A 17,803-nucleotide genomic window follows, 5' to 3' on the forward strand; every position below is an offset into this window, starting at 1 on the left:
TTTTTGTTGCAATAAAATTGCTGGAATAGCCCCTCTCTCAATAACAGTTTTTTTACTGGTTTTCGAAGCACCCAAAAGTTTTGATCTGTCAACGTTGTAGCCCAAACCTGTAAAACTCGTGTGAAAACCATGCCATTTTTGAATTACTCACACAAAAATGGCCCGAAGCAAGCTCCCCTATTTTTGTACATACTTCTAGGACATAAATGTCAAAAGGGCCAAGCCGATTTCCCTCATATTTTAGAAGAATCACCACTCTGGGATGAGGAATCATGTGCCACATATCCGCCCGAAGCCTATTTTTATGATCAAACTAAAAACCTTTGAGATTAGGAGTTTAGAATGGAAACACTAACACAGTCTTAGCCATGACAGTGCTAGAGGGCACCGCAGTAACATCAGGAAACCTCTCCCTGCCCACAATCTAAACTAAATACATGGGATGCCGTTTGCTAATGTGTACCACGGGGCAGCAAATAACCGTGATTTAATGCACTTGACCTGTGGCATTGCGACCCCCTGAACCAATTTTTCTTTAAAAAGAAAGAAAGAAATGAAATATGCCTGAGAGGGTAAAGGATTGCAATTTAGCTCATATATATATATTTCAATTTCAACAGCACCTGACAAGCCTTCTCAGTGCTACAACACTATTATATGTAAGCACTCCACGTAATACAGAACCACCAAGCTTTTTGAGTAGTTTATTCACAGGTTTGGCTTTGCTTATTGTAGTATGCACCACATTTAAATTAGATGAGGGCTACTGTAAAGCAATAACATTTTCAATGACTGGAGTCTCACTTTCCCCTGTAACAGTCTGAAGCAAATTAATGTATTGGTTGATCATCAACAAGTAAACAGTTTCTGCTACAATGTCAAGAAAAAAAGTGTGTTCATTCATATGAACAGTTCTCATCTACAAAGATTTACACAATGCATGTAATGAGATCGCTTTTCCCTAACTAGTACACTACCAAACTGAAAAGCTGGTTCTTAGGACTCTCTTGAAATTACAATATTGTTTGTTTACCAAAAAGAAAGACAGTCTCAGTCACCTATGCCACCATTGTAAGCTCTATATTAAGTACTTAAAAAAAAATCTTGAATCACTTGTGGAATTAATAAAAGTTATAACTACAGACTTACACTGCATTAATGATACATATTATTCCTGTGATAAGTTAAACTAAAAATAAGATTAATTTGGTTATAGAAATTCCTTGAACAACAACACTTAAATTATTTTAAACTTTAAATTTTCCAAGAATTTTCTGAAAAATTAGCAAACACTGGCTAAAAAAGCAAAGCAATTTGGATACACCAATGTAATCAGCATGCCTTGTGCTTTTCTGTTAACCCTCTGAGTACAACTATAATATCCTGGAGCTTTTTGTAGATAAATGCTAATAAGATTATATCTAATGGGGTTGCTGATTTCCCTTTTCACATGATAAATCACATTCTAAATTTATTCAGCACAATACTCAAAGTGCACAAAGATGGGAAGGGCACTATAACATTTGAGTATTGCATTTGCCATAAAGTTAGTTTACTGCAGGTAAACTCACCGGAAGGGACAGTCAGTTAGCAACATGCATAAAAAATAATGAAGTGGTGCATTTACAGTCTGTAAATACAATGCATATTTTCTTTTGTTTTATTTTAATGTTTAGCACCAATATAATGTGTAAAGTTAAGCTACTGGATGGTTTACAGTAAAATGACTACTATGCCATGTGCTCTCATATTAGATTTTTAAGTGTATTCATATTAGAAACTGTCTGTTAGCCCCAATCTGTTCAGTTTCCTTGACTAAAGTTTAGATATTCTAAGGGTCCCACCTTCTGATCTCAGTTACACCCAAGAACTTAGTGGGATTACAAAGGTGTAAGTAGAGGCAAAATTTGGCCTTGTATTTCTTTGGCAAACAAGCATCAACCATTAACTATCTGAAACCTTATTTTTATAATCCAGCTATCCTCTCTTTTAAAACCGTTATAATATTCCAATAGTTTTTCTTGAAACCATGAAAAGGCCCCATTCAACTATTTGGTGCACATTCTTGAAGGGGCCTAAGGAACATAACTGTAAAATGTTATAGGAGTTATGTCAGTAAAACATGAGCCAAAGATCAGAAATTTGCAAGGGATGAGTGGAAATTTCAGGGGCTGGGGTTATTTTTATATATGTTTTAAGTGGTACAATATGGTGTACGATGGAGCCAAACATCTTATTTTAATGATAGCCCTGGAGTCTAAAACAAAAGCAAAGGTGATCGGAAGATCTCAAATGAAACTACACATTCATGAGATGAAGCATTTGTTTCATACCTGTTTTTTTCCCCAACTCCTCTATTTAATTAAGAAAAACGAATTTTGTCCTTGTTCCTTTGAAACTGCCATTTTGCTGATAATAACACGTGCTTTTTTGACTAATGGACACTTTAGATTGCCATATAAATATCTTTATATTTGCATTGAGTTGCATCTGTTCTAAAGGGAAGGCTGTATATGTGAGGGGCTATATAAGCTGCTGTAAGTCAGTATTGGCTTCAATGGAGCTACACTGAGTTACACAAGCTGAAGACCTGGTCCTGAATATTGATTCACTGTGGCTCAAAGCCTACCCACTCTTCCACCAGAGTAGAGGACACGTATGTAATGCAATTGCTCTGATATTGCTGCCCAGTGGGGTGACACCAAGATGATTCCATACCTACCATGAAGTCTCTTTGTGCAGTGACTCTTTAGGGGTGGTTGTGCAGGTCAGATGATCTGCCACTATATAGCTCTTCCATCTTTCCCCCTGACCTTGACAAGGGAGGCACAATAGCCAGGAAGCACACTCCAAACTCCGAAGTTTGGGTGTGCTGTAGCTACATATCCCATTACCCCTATGGAGTTCCCCAGAAACCTGCTGAGTTTCTCTGCTTAGGGCACAATTAATTTTATACTTTAACCAGTGTTCCTCTGTTAATTATGCTTCAGTTGCCAATAAAGGCCTCAATCCTGTAATCTGATTGAGACCCTTACACTTGTGTGCAGCATCCCACTAAAGTCAATGGGGCTATGCAGATGCATTGGGGACCTCCCCCACAATCAAATGGATAGATCGAAACCAAAGAACTCTAATCAATGTTTTCCATCACTTGAATGAAAACTCATGAAATGAGGTTCCCTTGGTTCCAAATGTGTTAAATGTTTGAAATATAAAAATCTTACAATGGACATAAGGAGAGATGGGCATATTCTAAAGAGAGTAGAGAAGAGAAAGGAATTGACCTACACTATTTACACACATGACATTCAGTGAATCTTTTGAGATTTCAGAAAAAGATGGCACCTGGCTACTCCAGTGATTGGTACTTTAGGAATGCAAATCAATAATAGGATGGATCCAATAAGACCCTCACCTTCAGAATTCCCATGGTTTTCATTGAGAGTTCTGTGAGCACAGCCCCAAAATGTAAAATCAACATGTGAAACATCAAAGTTAATATTTTCTGCTCAGGTCTTATATTTATCTATCATTTTGAAAATCAAATTTTGGAAATGTGCCATTTTTCACTCAACTAGTGCCACTTTTGTGTGAATATGGGACTGTTTTCACTCAAATGATCCTATTTGAAGCAAAAGTTTATGAAGTATAACTTCTCTGTGAATTGGCTTTTCTTTGTACAAGGATGAAATGAAATCACACTGACTTGAGGTTTAACACCCTATGTGTGTGTTTTCACACACACACCCCTCTGTGTATAATAGGACAGATCCGCTAGATGAATAGTTTTTAGTTTTTCCACTCTAAGACAAAATTCTCATTGATGTCAATGAGGACAGCAGGATTTCACCCAAAGGCTTTTCTTAAATGTTAACTTGCCGCATATTTCCCCAAATTTATAAATAATGTAACTATTTTAAGGATAATTCTCTTTCCTTTAATGCTGGATTTTTCATCTCTCTCTTTTAAAAGTCTCTCTCCTGGTAGTAATCACAGTGTGTCTATGAAAAAACATGATTGTGTTGAGAGGAGTATTCCCTCTTCAAAATCCCAATGCTACAGAGAAACTAATTGCTCTCCCCCATCTGTACGTCCTTGTGTGTGTGGCAGGGGAAAGTTTTAGAATTAGATCTTTACATACCAAAGCATGATAGAATGTGCCCTTCACCCACTTCTCATGATTCTGCCACTACTACACGACAGCCGCTAGCAGCCAATAATGTGGAAGCAACAATTTTGATGGTATTGTCACGTCACCTTAGGTAGATTGTTATGAGGCAGTCCTACCACTGATTTTCCACTTATCTTGTATGGCACCCAACAATAATGGTCAGCCCTCTGTGGTAGAATATCACAGAAGTTTAGAATATGCTGCTCTAAAACAAGATTTTAAAAAAGCCCCTATTTGCCATCACTCAAATAGAGTAGCATTTGGATATTGTTTTGGCCAGAAAACTGGGGAAAGAACTAAGGAGATGGGGGAAAGATATGTGCATATAAGTCAATAAAGCCCTAGTGTGAGCCATCAAGGTTAAAGATTACTATGCACTCAGAGGGTTAACATGTGCTAAAATTACAAACTGCAGGTCCTAGCATGACTGATGAAAACATTCATTGCTCTTATCTTAAAAAAATGCAAAATAGTCTTAACCCTTTGAGGATCATTTTAGCAGCAAGTCACAATCTAGACAGAGCACAAGTATCATTTCAGTCAGTTAGGAAATTATTATTACAAAGATACTGTAAACACCCTTTTCTGTTCCATCATTCGAGCATTAGTGCTAGATAGAGCAGATGTAACCATTTCACACAGGTTTGGAGGATTTTCAGAATCTCAAAGGGTTAAGCCAAGACTTTGAGCAAAAGTGTTTTATTAAAAGGGTGAGTTAGGTGAGCGAACAGTCTCAGATGAACTTGGTGAATAATCTTCCGATTCAGAGTTGAGTTCAGGTGGAGCTTGCTGAGTCTTATAACGTCCACTCACATCCTGGTTGCGTCTTCGTCGGAAAACCTGCCTCTCCTTATCAAGAGCGGTGGTCTGGCAGGGGCATAAAATGAGAATAAATGAAATTAGGCTGTGTGTGAAATTCAAAGCTAATGAAAAACATGCATTTGTATGTGGGCCTGCAAATACCAGGGATAATAAATGTTCAGGCCAAATTAAACCTGTTCTGTTTCACTCGGTTTTGAAAGGTTTAGCCCACAAAATAGCTAAACTTTTAAAAAAGTGGATTTCCCAAAACTTAAGCAGCAACATGACATCAAGCATATATAGTACCATAGATATGGATGCCATATGTTCAACTTCTGGATGCTATTAATTTCATAGAGTAATAAATTCAGATTTCAAGCCAAATATCAGCTGACCTTCCCCTTTCCTTCTCAAAGTATAAACCTTTTCCTACAGGCAAGGTATAGAGATAGGATTGTCTGTTCGATTTGACCTAATGAAGGTTGATTCTCATTCACCAATGTTTAAATTAGTGAGATTGTGGATGGATGGATTGTGATGAAGTTGTCAGCTAAGAAAGAAAGGTAACAAAGAAGCTAACTCAGCTCTTTAAAACTTCCTCATGCTAAACCATTTGAGGCTTTGCAGTTGGGGAGAACACTGATGAGCTCTTGTTGAAGACTGCATTCAATCTGATCACCTTGCCTAGAAGATAATATAGACTAAACCCCAAGTAAGTAAAGTCCACACTAATTTTATATAAAATGACTATTTTTTCCAAAGATGTCTCAATATACTTGGCCAAATCCTCCCTCCCCCAATATATTTCCTGCTGCTGTTCAAGATTTATGCTGTAATGAGACTGATGTCACTCACAGGGTCCAGACTACCCCCCGTATCGGCAGGTAGCGATCGCTTTTTCAGGGATCGATATATCGCGTCTCATCTAGACGCGATATATCGATCCCCGAACGCGCTCCCATCAACTCTGGAACTCCACTGGAGTGAGCGGCGGTAGCTGAGTCGACACGGGGAGCCATGGACATCGATGCCACGCCACGAGGACCCGAGGTAAATTGATCTAAGATACTTCGACTTCAGCTATGCTATTCACGTAGCTGAAGTTGCGTATCTTAGATCAATACCCCCCCCCAGTGTAGACCAGCCCACAGACAAGTTTCTCATTTTGCTTGATCTTGCAGTGAAAGCTATGGGAGTTTTGCCATTGACTCCAATGGCGCCAGGATTTCACCCATAATCTTGAACAGTGGTCCCCAACCTTTGTCATTTGGTGGGCGCCAGACGATGAGCCACAGAGGATCATGGTTGGCAGACAAGCATCCGCCGAAATGCCGCCGAGAAGCGGCAATGTCAAGAGGCGTTGCCACCAAAATGCTGCCAATTTTGGCAGCGACGCTTCTTGATGACGCTGCTTTTCGGCGGCAACGCCTCTTGACGTTACCGCTTTTTGGTGGCATTTCGGCAGATGTTTGTCCAACGTCCAGTATGCGGGCGCAGATAGATGCCCCGGTGGGCGCCATGGTGCCCGCAGGCACCACGTTGGGGACCACTGATCTTGAACATAGGATATTATTCTGTAGCCACTGAAATTACTGTGATGTTACAAATTCAACATTATGGTCTTGATTCAGGAAAGCACTTCAACACACTGAACTGCTTTCCTAAAGGGGGATGCTTTCCTAAATCAGGGTCCATGACTCCACTGCCAGGACAAAACGGAAAAAGACTGTTAATGAGAAAGCCCTTAAAATGTACATAAATATCTGATCTCTAGCGGAGAGGCAAAGATAATATGGAATATATGTAGAAATGGAATGGATTTCAATGTTAAGTCTGATATATTAGAAAGTTTTTTCCTAGCATATGTGTCACCCTTTAAATGAATGCAGCCAAGAGGTTATTCTGCTTCAAAGGGTTTATTGTTTTCTCTTGGGAGATACATGACCATTTTTCCTCTTGAAAATTTACCAGTTATACTGTGAGCCTCATCAGAGAACAGAGATACATTTATAGCTAGACTATTTTTGAGAACAAAATGAAAACTAAATCCATCACAGTGGTGCAGAATAGCATTATAGCAATCCATGCTCAAATAATGCAATCAAAGTTCAAAAATGATGTAATAAAGACAGAAAGATGGACAGAGTACAGAGCTACTATAGCAAATGGATTTAGTTAGGCTGAACTATTATTTTTATATCAAGAACCTATACAGCACTATTACAAAGAAGTAAAAATATTTAACTTTGATAAGTTCATCCTTGTACTTTAAATAATAATTGTTATAAAAGACAACACTTATTGTCTGCTGGAGATTTCTTTGTTTACTACTAATCTTTTAAGAAATTTAATTAGTATTTTTCAGTATCTTGGGCATTTCTTAGCCTTAAACCAACTGGATTTATTATTATGTTTTCATGTGAAATAGATGAATAACTAGATCATTTACACACAGTGAATATACTGCATACAGTATATAATTCTGCATGAAAATTGAAAAGAATGGCATATATTATCATTCTATGACATACAGATTTCCATTTACAAGACATTTTTCTGCTTTCAGGATATAGGAGTTTATTTAAAGGTTATACCACAATATGTCACCCTGCAATTAATCCTGAAGTAATAGATACTCTTGAATAAAACACACTAGTTATTTTGAAGTCTAATCCAGTGTTGTTGTCTTTTTTTAAAAGGACAAAATTATAAGCCACCTAAAATGTTCTGCCATCAGATAACTAAGCATCATGACATTTATTGCGTTTAAAGTCATCTTGGTGTATAATGGAAAATCCAACAGCCTACTCCGCTGTCATTGTTAAGGGACCTTTGGGGGCCATTTTATTTAAAATACACAAATACATTAACTGGTGCTTTTAGTTTCACAGGATAAAACATTCAGAGGTGTAAAAAAGCTATTATGTCACATAGCCCAACCCCCTACTAATGTAGGATTATTCCCTAGACCATATTTTTAGCATTTGTGTCCAATATAATATTTCACTGTTGGAAAGCTTTTCCTGATATTCAGTCCAAAATCACCCTCAAATTTCATCTCATTGCTTCTAATTTATCAGGGCTTGTCTGTAGCTTTGTGGCATTATGTATTTTCACTCCCTGTTGGAGAGATGCCAAGAATCTTTTAACCCACCCAAAAGACTCATTAGAGAAATGTAAAAGGTGAGAAAGAGACAAGTAGGGGGAATCCTTATCAATATCCAGTTGAAGTGAAAATACAACATAACATGTTTCATTCTCCAGCCTTTCACATGGACTGTCTCTGCTTCTCTCAATGGATTAAATCTTGAGAGCTACTGAGTATTCCCAACTCCCACTTAAGTCGCAGGATTGGGCCAATGCTGCCCTGCGTGTAGATCACGTACTTCAAACTTATGGTTTCTATAACTGCACAAATAATCTCATTAAAATGCATTCTGGGCACATTTTAATTTTCATTCAATGTATAGATTCATATTTATAGATTCAAAGCCCAGAAGGGGCCATTGTGATCATCTACTCTGACCTGAGCAACCCAAGCCATAGAACTCCCCAAAATAATTCTAGAGCATCTCTCTTAGAAAAACATCCAATCTTCATTTAAAAAAATGGTCAGTAATGGAGAATCCACTATAACCCTTGGCAAGTTTTTCTAATGTTTAATTACTGACTGTTAAAAATTATGTTTTTATTTATGAGGCCACAATTACATCTCTTCTCTGAAGTTCAGCATGCAATAGATAATTCTGTGGAATGTGGGGAAATGGTTGTGTACATTGTAGAAATAAAAGAATGCATGTTTTTACTTATTGTACCTTGTCTCACCTAGGGGCATATTCTAAAAAAATGGTTAATTTGTGATCAAAATCGGCAACTTCTTTGGAGCGAAGACCTCTTAAATTCCTTGCCTGGATGCTCAGCAAATATAGTATTGCTTTAATAGATTTATTATTTCATCTGCTATTCAGCTAGAAGGTTCACTGGTGCAGGAACTGGTCCATTATGGATTTTCAGGGCATTTCTACTCATGCCTCACAGGGCTGCAAATCCCAGATTTTCATTACCATATTTTAGCATTTTTTCTCAGCTTGAGGTGAGAGGGTCAGAACTTTGAGGACCAGACTATATTGGTGGTAACCAAATGAAACTATAATTATTTACTTAATATATGTAGCCATCCTCATACTATCCATCTGAGGAAATGTAAAGCTACTTATCCAATAGCAGGTAAGTGGATTGCCTTCAATAGTTTGGTGCTGATGGGTCTGCAGCATCCTTTGCTAAGCACTAATGTATTTTGTATCAACATTTAGTACTCCTGATACCCAGTACCATATGGTCAACAAGCTATTTTTGTGAATAAAAATTATGTATTTTGAAGCATCAGACACATATTTTATAGTCATTGTTCCTGTCATACTAATATGGGGCATTTACCATTTCTCCAAGATTTTATCATGTGTGATATCTTTTTCCTGATTTCTAACTGGTAATGTTGCAGCACTCCCGAATAACACACAATTTTTTCTCCATTGCTAATATTGAACGTGGTGCATCTGGATAGGTGCTCACTACTATATCTGCTTTTAAATATGTGCTGGATTTGCAATGGGAAGAATCCATTTTAGCTGTTAGGTCATATTTTCTTTCAGTCAGTAATTACTGGATTTAAGTAACTGTATTTTATGAATGTGAACAGTGACTTTTTTTTTCTCTTCTCTTAATTTATCGTTAGCCACCAAAAAAAATTTCTTCATTTCATTAATAAAAGAACATTATTGTGCATTTTGCCTCTTAGTCCATCCATTATTCATACTAGCTAGGAGACTGAACTGGAGATGCAGCTGCTCACGCATTAGTCTAAGAAATCCTTTCCTTCTCTCACTGTCCATCTGCAGGGAAATATTTGCAATTTGCTTGCCATTTTGGAGATGCTTTGTTAGCACATGGAATTAAATTGACATAACTATTGAAATATTGAAATTTTCCTCCTGTTTTATTCTTTTAAAAACATATATTTAGATGTTACCAGCTGGGTAATTTATTCTATTTTTATAAGGTTCTGTTTGGTGACCTCAATATGTTGTGATGTGTTACAGTAGATTTTATTAATGGTAAAAATAACCACTAATGCAGCAATAGTAGCAGCTCTACAGTGTTAGGACAAGAGGTCTTGCATATGTTTCTTCACAGACTTCTCAGGTATATACACAACCTCCCCTTCACCCCCCCCCCCCGCCCCCCAAAACCCAGTTTCATTTACATTTCATACTGTACTGGTACATCAGAAAAGGACAAGTATAGTACATGTATGACCACTGGATTCACAATTCTGTATTTCAGTTTATGTTTATTATTTAACACCTCTGTTCTTAGGGATATGACTTCTCAGCTGGTTTCAATTACATGTGTCTGAAACTTAGTTCAAAGCTGTTTGCATGGGTTCAATTTTATTTATAATTTGTAATTCAGTTGTGGTTTTCTTAGTCACAGAGCGGCAGAGAGATTTTAAATGACTTGAGATGTTTGTCTGTTTTTACCAGGGTCAAATTTACAGAAGGGCTTCATTCTTTGAAAAAAGTAAATTTTACAGATAAAGTATGATTGCCCGCCCCTTGTGCAGTAACTTACATCTGTACAAAGGGCGTATAACATATACATTCAGTATTTTGACTTTGTAACAGTTTGGACAGGTGTAGATGACTGTACTAGATGCAATGGAGAATCAGGTCCAGTATTAACAGAGTGGGGTTTTGGAATTTGAAATGAGTTATTCAGCTTGAAAAAAAATGCAGCTACTGTGAGCATCATATTTTTTAAAGTCAATGATTACATGAATTCAGTGTTGTTAGGACGCTACAATTTCATTACAAAATCAATGGATAAGCCCAATGCAGTTGCCTCTGTCATTACATGATAAGTATTCTAATGACTTTCCCACACATTTTCCTGATATCATATTAGCTCCACTGGAGTTTATAGAATGTCAGTAGACATATCACCATTAAAAATGAAGTTACTCTAGGTACACCTGTTCTAGGGTATTCTTAATATTCTGATTTCAACTCTTAAAAGCCAGAAGATTCAAACAACACTATCAACAATAGGTTAAAAAATGTATAGCTTCAGACATAAAGCTGCAAGAGTAGAGAAATTCAATTGACCTTCTCTTGCTAAATTATGCAAAGTACTAAAGTCAAAATGGGCTTCCGTCAAGGGGCTCAAGTAACATATTGCAACACTAGAGCCAATGGCACCATTCCCTCTTAATATTCTGATTTAATTCCATGAACATCAGTAAACTCACCAAACACTCTCAGGTTGTTAAGATCCTCTATTAAATAAACCCTAAACAGAGATTTTTATAACAGGGCAAGAAACCTGTCAGGTTGGTTGGTTTGTTTGTTTTTGTCAATGAACATCCTATTGTTGATAACTTGCAATAAATGTACATTTTATTTTTGGCTTTTTAGAAAAGGAACTCATTGAAGAGCACAGAGTGCTGCTATAAAACAACATCTCTGCACAGGGCCGCCCAGAGGATTCTGGGTGCCCGGGTCTTCAGAGGTGGGGGCCCCCCGCTTCGGCAGTAATTCGGTGGCGGGGGGTCCTTCCACTCCGGGACCCGCCGCTGAAGTGTTCCGAAGACCCGCGGCGGGGGCCCCCCGCCACCAAATTACTGCCAAAGATCGGGCTGCACTTCGGTGGCGGGTCCCACTTCGGCAGTATTACCAAATTACTGCTGAAGACCCGGAGCGGAAGAAGCTCCGGGGACCCAGACCCAGTGAGAGTTTTCCGGGGCCTCCGGAGCGAGTGAAGGACCCTGCTCGGCTGCTCCAGGGCCCCCGAAAAACTCTCCTGGGGGCGCAGGGGCCCGGGGCAAATTGCCCTCCCCTCCGCCCCGAGCAGCCCTGTCTCTGCATACAGAGCACTGTAGGTGTTCACAGATATGCTCTACCAGAGTGCTCATCTATAATTGCAGAGAAAAGAGAGTGTCATTGGGAGTACATATCCTACAATAATATATGCAGCTTTTAAAACTTATATCACATTTGGGGCTTAAACAATGTACATGATCTAACTTTATTTTTATTAAGGCTTCTTTTACTGAACTAGTTTATCGTATTTTTTCCTGTTATTTGTATACACAAAACACTGTGTAATATTTTTTCCAGTCATTATGCACAATATGCTGCAATTGTTACTTCAAGAACAGATTTTTCAGTGTACTACTTCATCTCAATGTGAAAATATTTTCAGGAAACAAAGCCACTACATTTAAAATATTGCAGGTGCTCTGTGTGGCAACAGAGGAAGAATAGCACGCTCTGAGGTGGGCAAAGTTATTGTTCAAAAGCAGAATTCGGAATCTTGAGCACATTAGGGAGGGACACATTTAGACTACAGTAAGGAAATGGTTTTCTGGTTTATTGAAAGCACAAACATTGTCATTGCTGGAGGAGAATATGAGAAACTAGAGGATCAAATAAGAAAAGGATCAGTGGTTAAGAGAAGAAATCAAGAATTCAATTATGAAAGAATGTATGAGCATTACATCTCTCTTTGGATCCGCTTTTATATATTGGCCATATTTGTGATCACAGATGAGTTTTCAAGGCCTGTGGCAAATGAACTGTTGTATAAGAGTGAAGGGATGAACCCTGTATGTATTATCTTTAAGAATTTGCAAAGTTCTATGAATAGTATAAACAATCACTAAGTGAAAATAGTTTTACTATTTATATTAAAATGTTGGTCACTGCAGTGGTTATTTGAATGCTCCTGTTTCTATGGAGATGAAAGACGAAGCATTTGCAATCAATGCAGATAACGTGTATATAATAGTATTGGTTCTGGGACTATCAGGTATTATAACGTTTCCTAATTAAGCATATATGTCTATGAGTTTTAGCACCACTTTACCAATTCGGTTTTACACACTGGGTGCATTGTTTAGAACATCACTAATTATAAACATTGTTACTGCCCCCAGCTGGAAAAGAAGCAGTTTATGTATGAATAAGGGAGATTATCACCCGTCAGCTCCAGCCCATTATTCAAGGATATGTCACTTTGTATGCTGATGGAAGCCATTACTAGCGTTTTAGTCAAATGGCCTTTTTTCATATTGTTTATTTATTTACCTATTTGCTGGATTGGAGTCTTCACCAAAGCCCCTGGATGTACGGTTTGTTTTAAGACCTGGGCTACATAGTTAAACTGAGTCAAGGCCAGTCAGATTAGAAACATTTCACTATTTTATCACAAATTCCTCGCTCTAGAGGTTTGTGCTCTCTGATGCTGGGTGGAGACTTTTTTCATTTAAATAGAGACCTACAGGACAAATAGAAACACGATTCTGTCTTTGTATAAAAGAAAAAAATAGTGTAAGTAAAAGAGCTGGGCAGGCACATCATAGATAGTGATGCTAGTCAGAAGAAAACGTTTTAGCCCTTTGACAAATTCTATTTGATTCAAAATATAATCTTTCCTCAATGAGCAAAATGAAAAAATTATAAGACTTCTCTAGCCTACACTTTGCTAAACCTCCCACTTATAATCCACAGAACATAACAGTGATTCCCTCCATTTCTCAATAAAGAGAAAGTGCAGGTGCCAAAGTGAGTTCTCACCAGGATATTATTTTTACAAAATACACCACATTTTATTTACTAGGATACTCTGAAGCATTATGTCAATTGAGAAAATAGACGAATAAAGCACACTTCATGATTTGTGGAAGATTCAGTAAGTCTCTCAATCACAAAATATTAATTAGTGAGGTGCTACTGCACAAACCAGTACAAATTTGAGCACCTGTACGGAAACTATTTCTCAGTTAGTCATCATAACCAGCATCTATATGGTGTACCTGGACTAACTTTTTGCTTCTCAACTGAACAGTACATCAGGGAGGAAGAGCTGCTTTTCTCCTCCAGGTCCATTTCAAAATCTATTGAATTTTCATAGGCATATTTTTGGTGTGTTCGGGGGACTGGTAACTTTTGTGGAAACTGTGCTGTAGTCTGATTCAGGCAATCAGTGAAATGATATGAGGGACAGATTTCTACATTACTGTAAACATTACCATTTTGCTAATGAAGTTAATTTGTAGAATTGTTCCATACACAGAACAGGCCTTCCCCCGCCCCTCCACAATGAAAAGCATTTATCTGGGCTTGAACAACCACAGTGTTTGCAAAAATATTCACTAGGAACTCATTTTATCTTTCTAGCTATCACAAGGCAAACCCTTGGAGCAATAAGGGGACAATAGCCAGCAAATAAAACACTTGATGAAAATACCAGGGACACCTGACCGATTGAGGCGGTATGGGCCTGACATCAGCCATTAGCAGAATCCCTCTTTTCACCCACTCAGAAATAGCCACCCCAGCCAAGGTCCCATTTGATCGTTCAGGTCAAGTCAACTAATAACAACCCTGACACAGTTACGCAATGTAGGAAAATATTAAAAACAGATTCATGCAATATTGTTAAAAAAAACAAACTACAAGGGGTTTTAAAAATGAAAAGAGAACAAAAATAAATGTGCATAGTTAGAGAACACAAGCTTACCAGCACATACAATGCATTATATTTCAGAAAACTTGGGAGAGCTTCTAAGTACTATGTTAGGTAAATGCATTGTTCAGTCTAAGGTAAGGATTGTGTTTGATGGGTTAAAAATGACAGTATATAGTTCCACATCTCATACAGAAGAGAAAAAAAATATGCTGAGACCTTGTTGCTGTTCCAGGTGTTTAAAAACAGAAGTGCACAGGAAGCAGATGCCTTAACCAGCAGTGGGGGGGAGGGGCGGAGAGAGGAGGTGAATTGCTGCAGCATATCCAGTAGATTTTCTATATACACTGTCCTTTTAACTATAAGAAAAATTGAAACTGAGCATGTGCGATGAAGAGAAAGCTGGCAATGTCAGTGTGAATAATGGGTGGAAAAAAAGGGAATGAGGGGGTGTGGCATTTCAATCAAGATTAAAATGAAACTGATAAAGCAGCATATGGACTGGATAACAAATCAAAAAGCATGTTTATCCACTGAAGGAACTGGTTAATGGAGACTGCCAGCACGTTGCCATGGAAACACTGACTGTTGGAGCTGCACCATCTCATACCTTATCCAATACATTCCTGGTTGTTGGTAGTAGTCCAAAGACCCTGATCTCTTGATGGTAAACCCGTGGTCCAGCTGAGCAGAGAGAAATGGGGCAACTCAGTGGATCGATATTATGCTAAAGAATTAAGACTCCAGACCAAGCTATTCCTTATTTAGTGCATATTGACTGTTTTCAGTTTCACAAGGCACTTATCTAACATACTGAATCTATGCACTGGAGACAAAAAGTAAGAAAAAGAATAAAAGAAAGAAAAAAACTAGCCCTAGCTTCTATCTTGCTATATTAGAAGCCATATTATTTAAACTGAAATGGAGTTTGCAAAATAACTAACTTAATGCATTATGCATTCATTTAAAAGTCTAACAAATATCCTGTTATCTCCAAATATAGAAGTGCCCCTTTAAGTTGCACATAATGGTAATGAAAAAATTTCTTTTGCAATTAAACAGAGGTTTAATAATTTTTTAAAAACACAGTGTTAGCCATCACAAGAGGTAGGCTACACAGACTATATGAGGGTTAAATTAGACTACTTCATAATCATGGCATGTGTAAAGGTTAAAATAATCCAGTTTGGTTTTTGTTTGTTTGTTTTCTTTAAATGTTAGACTTGGAGAGCAGGACTTCTCAGGTTCATGAACAGCATTGTATTGTTTATCATTTCGCCTTACATCTCAGGCTTAAAAAGATAATGGTAGAAAACTGTGATGTAAAATCTTCACTAAAGTGCACCAATTAAAGTCAAAATGGAAAATGAATTTAGTATTGTGTAAAAAAAATCTGGTAAAGTGTGTGCTTAAAAATATAACTAAGTTGTGTATATTGTTCTAAATTGAGTTTATCATTAGCAGTGCAATGTGCATAGAAAAGAAAGAAAGTGTTATTTTCTCTAATCTTTTTACACTGCACTAACATGTATTTGAGATAGCTTTTAACAGAGGATTAGATACAATTTTAGGGGGTAAAACTTGAAAGAGACACTCTGCCCAGTTTAATAGGAAGAATTTGATAACTTTCACATTTTGCCCTACAAAAGGAAAGGCCATTGTGTGTTTCATTAAGACTATGGCATATTGGTGCAATACTCATGATAGTTACTAATTCTAAATTGAGAAAGGCCGGTTAACATGTCTCTAGGTACCAGGTATTTAAACTGTAGTTAGCATCTAACTTACACTTTCAATACAGACATAAAGAGAAATATTTAATAATTTATTCTGTTTTCTTAAATCAATGCACGTTTCATCTTATTTAGAATTATTTAAAGGATACTTCCTGTTCAAAAGATGAGGACCTTGCACCTATACAGTACTTCATTTTTCATTGAGTTTCAGTAGATTGATCTACTATTGCCATCTGCTGGCAGCCTATTGTACTGCATCTCAAGTACACAAAAGACAAGGTTTTTTAAAAACGGAAATAAAAAGTATTGCACTAAAATATTATAACTAACAGAACGCTGTTACAAGTATTTTAGGAGGGGATTTATTCTTTGAATTTTAAAATGTTACATCTATCTAAGCAGAAGTCAAACAATATTTTAGTTACCATGGAGACTACAGGCTAAGAAAAACAGATTATAAATAATAATTATAGAACAACAACAGATATGAAGTGACATGACATTTTAAGTCATAGGTTCTTTCTCAAACAGAGCAAAACTAATAGACTAAAGCTGTTTTCTCTTCCCCACATCTTAAGAAAAGCCCACTGTTAAAATGTCACTTTTAATTTTATTTTATAATCACTAGAATGCATTTTAAATACCTCACTCCCTCCTTCTCCCCACCCCATGATAAAGCAGCACCAATTTGGTTTCCACAGATGACAGAGGCTCTCTGCGACAGGCAGAATGCTGCAGACAGAGGAATTGGTTACCATCTCTAGACACTTTGGCAGACCATCAGCTGTCAGAACAGCTTTTTTCTTTCTTTATGCTACATGGTTCCCGTGAGCCTCAAGCTGGGATTTACTCCCGTAGCCAAGTCAGGGACCTCACACAACCTTAACATAATGTTATCATTAGTCTTTTCTTCTGTCTTAATAATGCCAAAAAAACAAGCACAAAAGTGACAACATACAAGCAAAGCTTTAACATTCCAGACATGAACACAAATTGAACTAAGCTCAGTTAATAGAATGTATTGCAATAGATCTTTGAATATTAAAGCATTTTTTTAAAACTGATTTCTATTTCTTCTTGATTATTACAGACAGAAAGAGTATCATTACAAACCCATAGGGCACTGACAGTTTTTTGTTGTTTTTTTTTTTAAACCCTCTTTCAAAACATCTGTTTTTATTTGAGAAATAATTACCAGCTCTCTTCTTTAGTGGCTGGAGACATTATAACTAAGCAGTCAAGTCATTAATTTAAAATATTCAAAGGAAAGAGTGTGACGACATCCTTGGAAAATTCAACAAAAATTCTAGTGCTAAACTTTAAACAGATTATTTAATAAATGCTTGCTATTAAACATGCATTTTACATTTTTTAGCGAAATGTTAGATTTATATACAAGAAAAATGCAGTCATGGAACTTCAAAATTAAATATTTTGGTCATATCTGCTTTAGGGCCCTAATCCTGCAAATACTTATGCACATAATTAACTTTATGACAGTAGTAAAGTTTAAGAATGTGTGTGAGTGTTTGTAGGATTGGAACCTGGATGAACAGATACTATTCTTACT

The 17,803-nt window shown here is 37.2% G+C and overlaps 1 protein-coding gene across 5 annotated transcripts in view; it reads right to left on the minus strand.

The window, feature by feature from the left end:
- Positions 1-421: 421 nt before the first annotated feature.
- DCLK1 (doublecortin like kinase 1) overlaps positions 422-17,803 on the minus strand; it is a 347,909-nt gene continuing 330,527 nt past the window's right edge. For 2 of the 5 annotated variants that reach the window (XM_039547110.1, XM_039547101.1), the window contains exon 17: positions 423-5,038. In XM_039547110.1, the coding sequence (XP_039403044.1) occupies positions 4,874-5,038 (165 nt within the window). In that variant the 3' untranslated portion in view covers positions 423-4,873. Of the gene's footprint in view, positions 5,050-15,107; positions 15,182-17,803 lie in introns of all 5 variants that reach the window. The other 3 variants (XM_039547119.1, XM_039547139.1, XM_039547129.1) reach the window with 3 other exon arrangements.

This window comes from Mauremys reevesii, linkage group 1 (assembly GCF_016161935.1).
Source record: "Mauremys reevesii isolate NIE-2019 linkage group 1, ASM1616193v1, whole genome shotgun sequence".
Taxonomy (NCBI): Eukaryota; Metazoa; Chordata; order Testudines; family Geoemydidae; genus Mauremys; species Mauremys reevesii.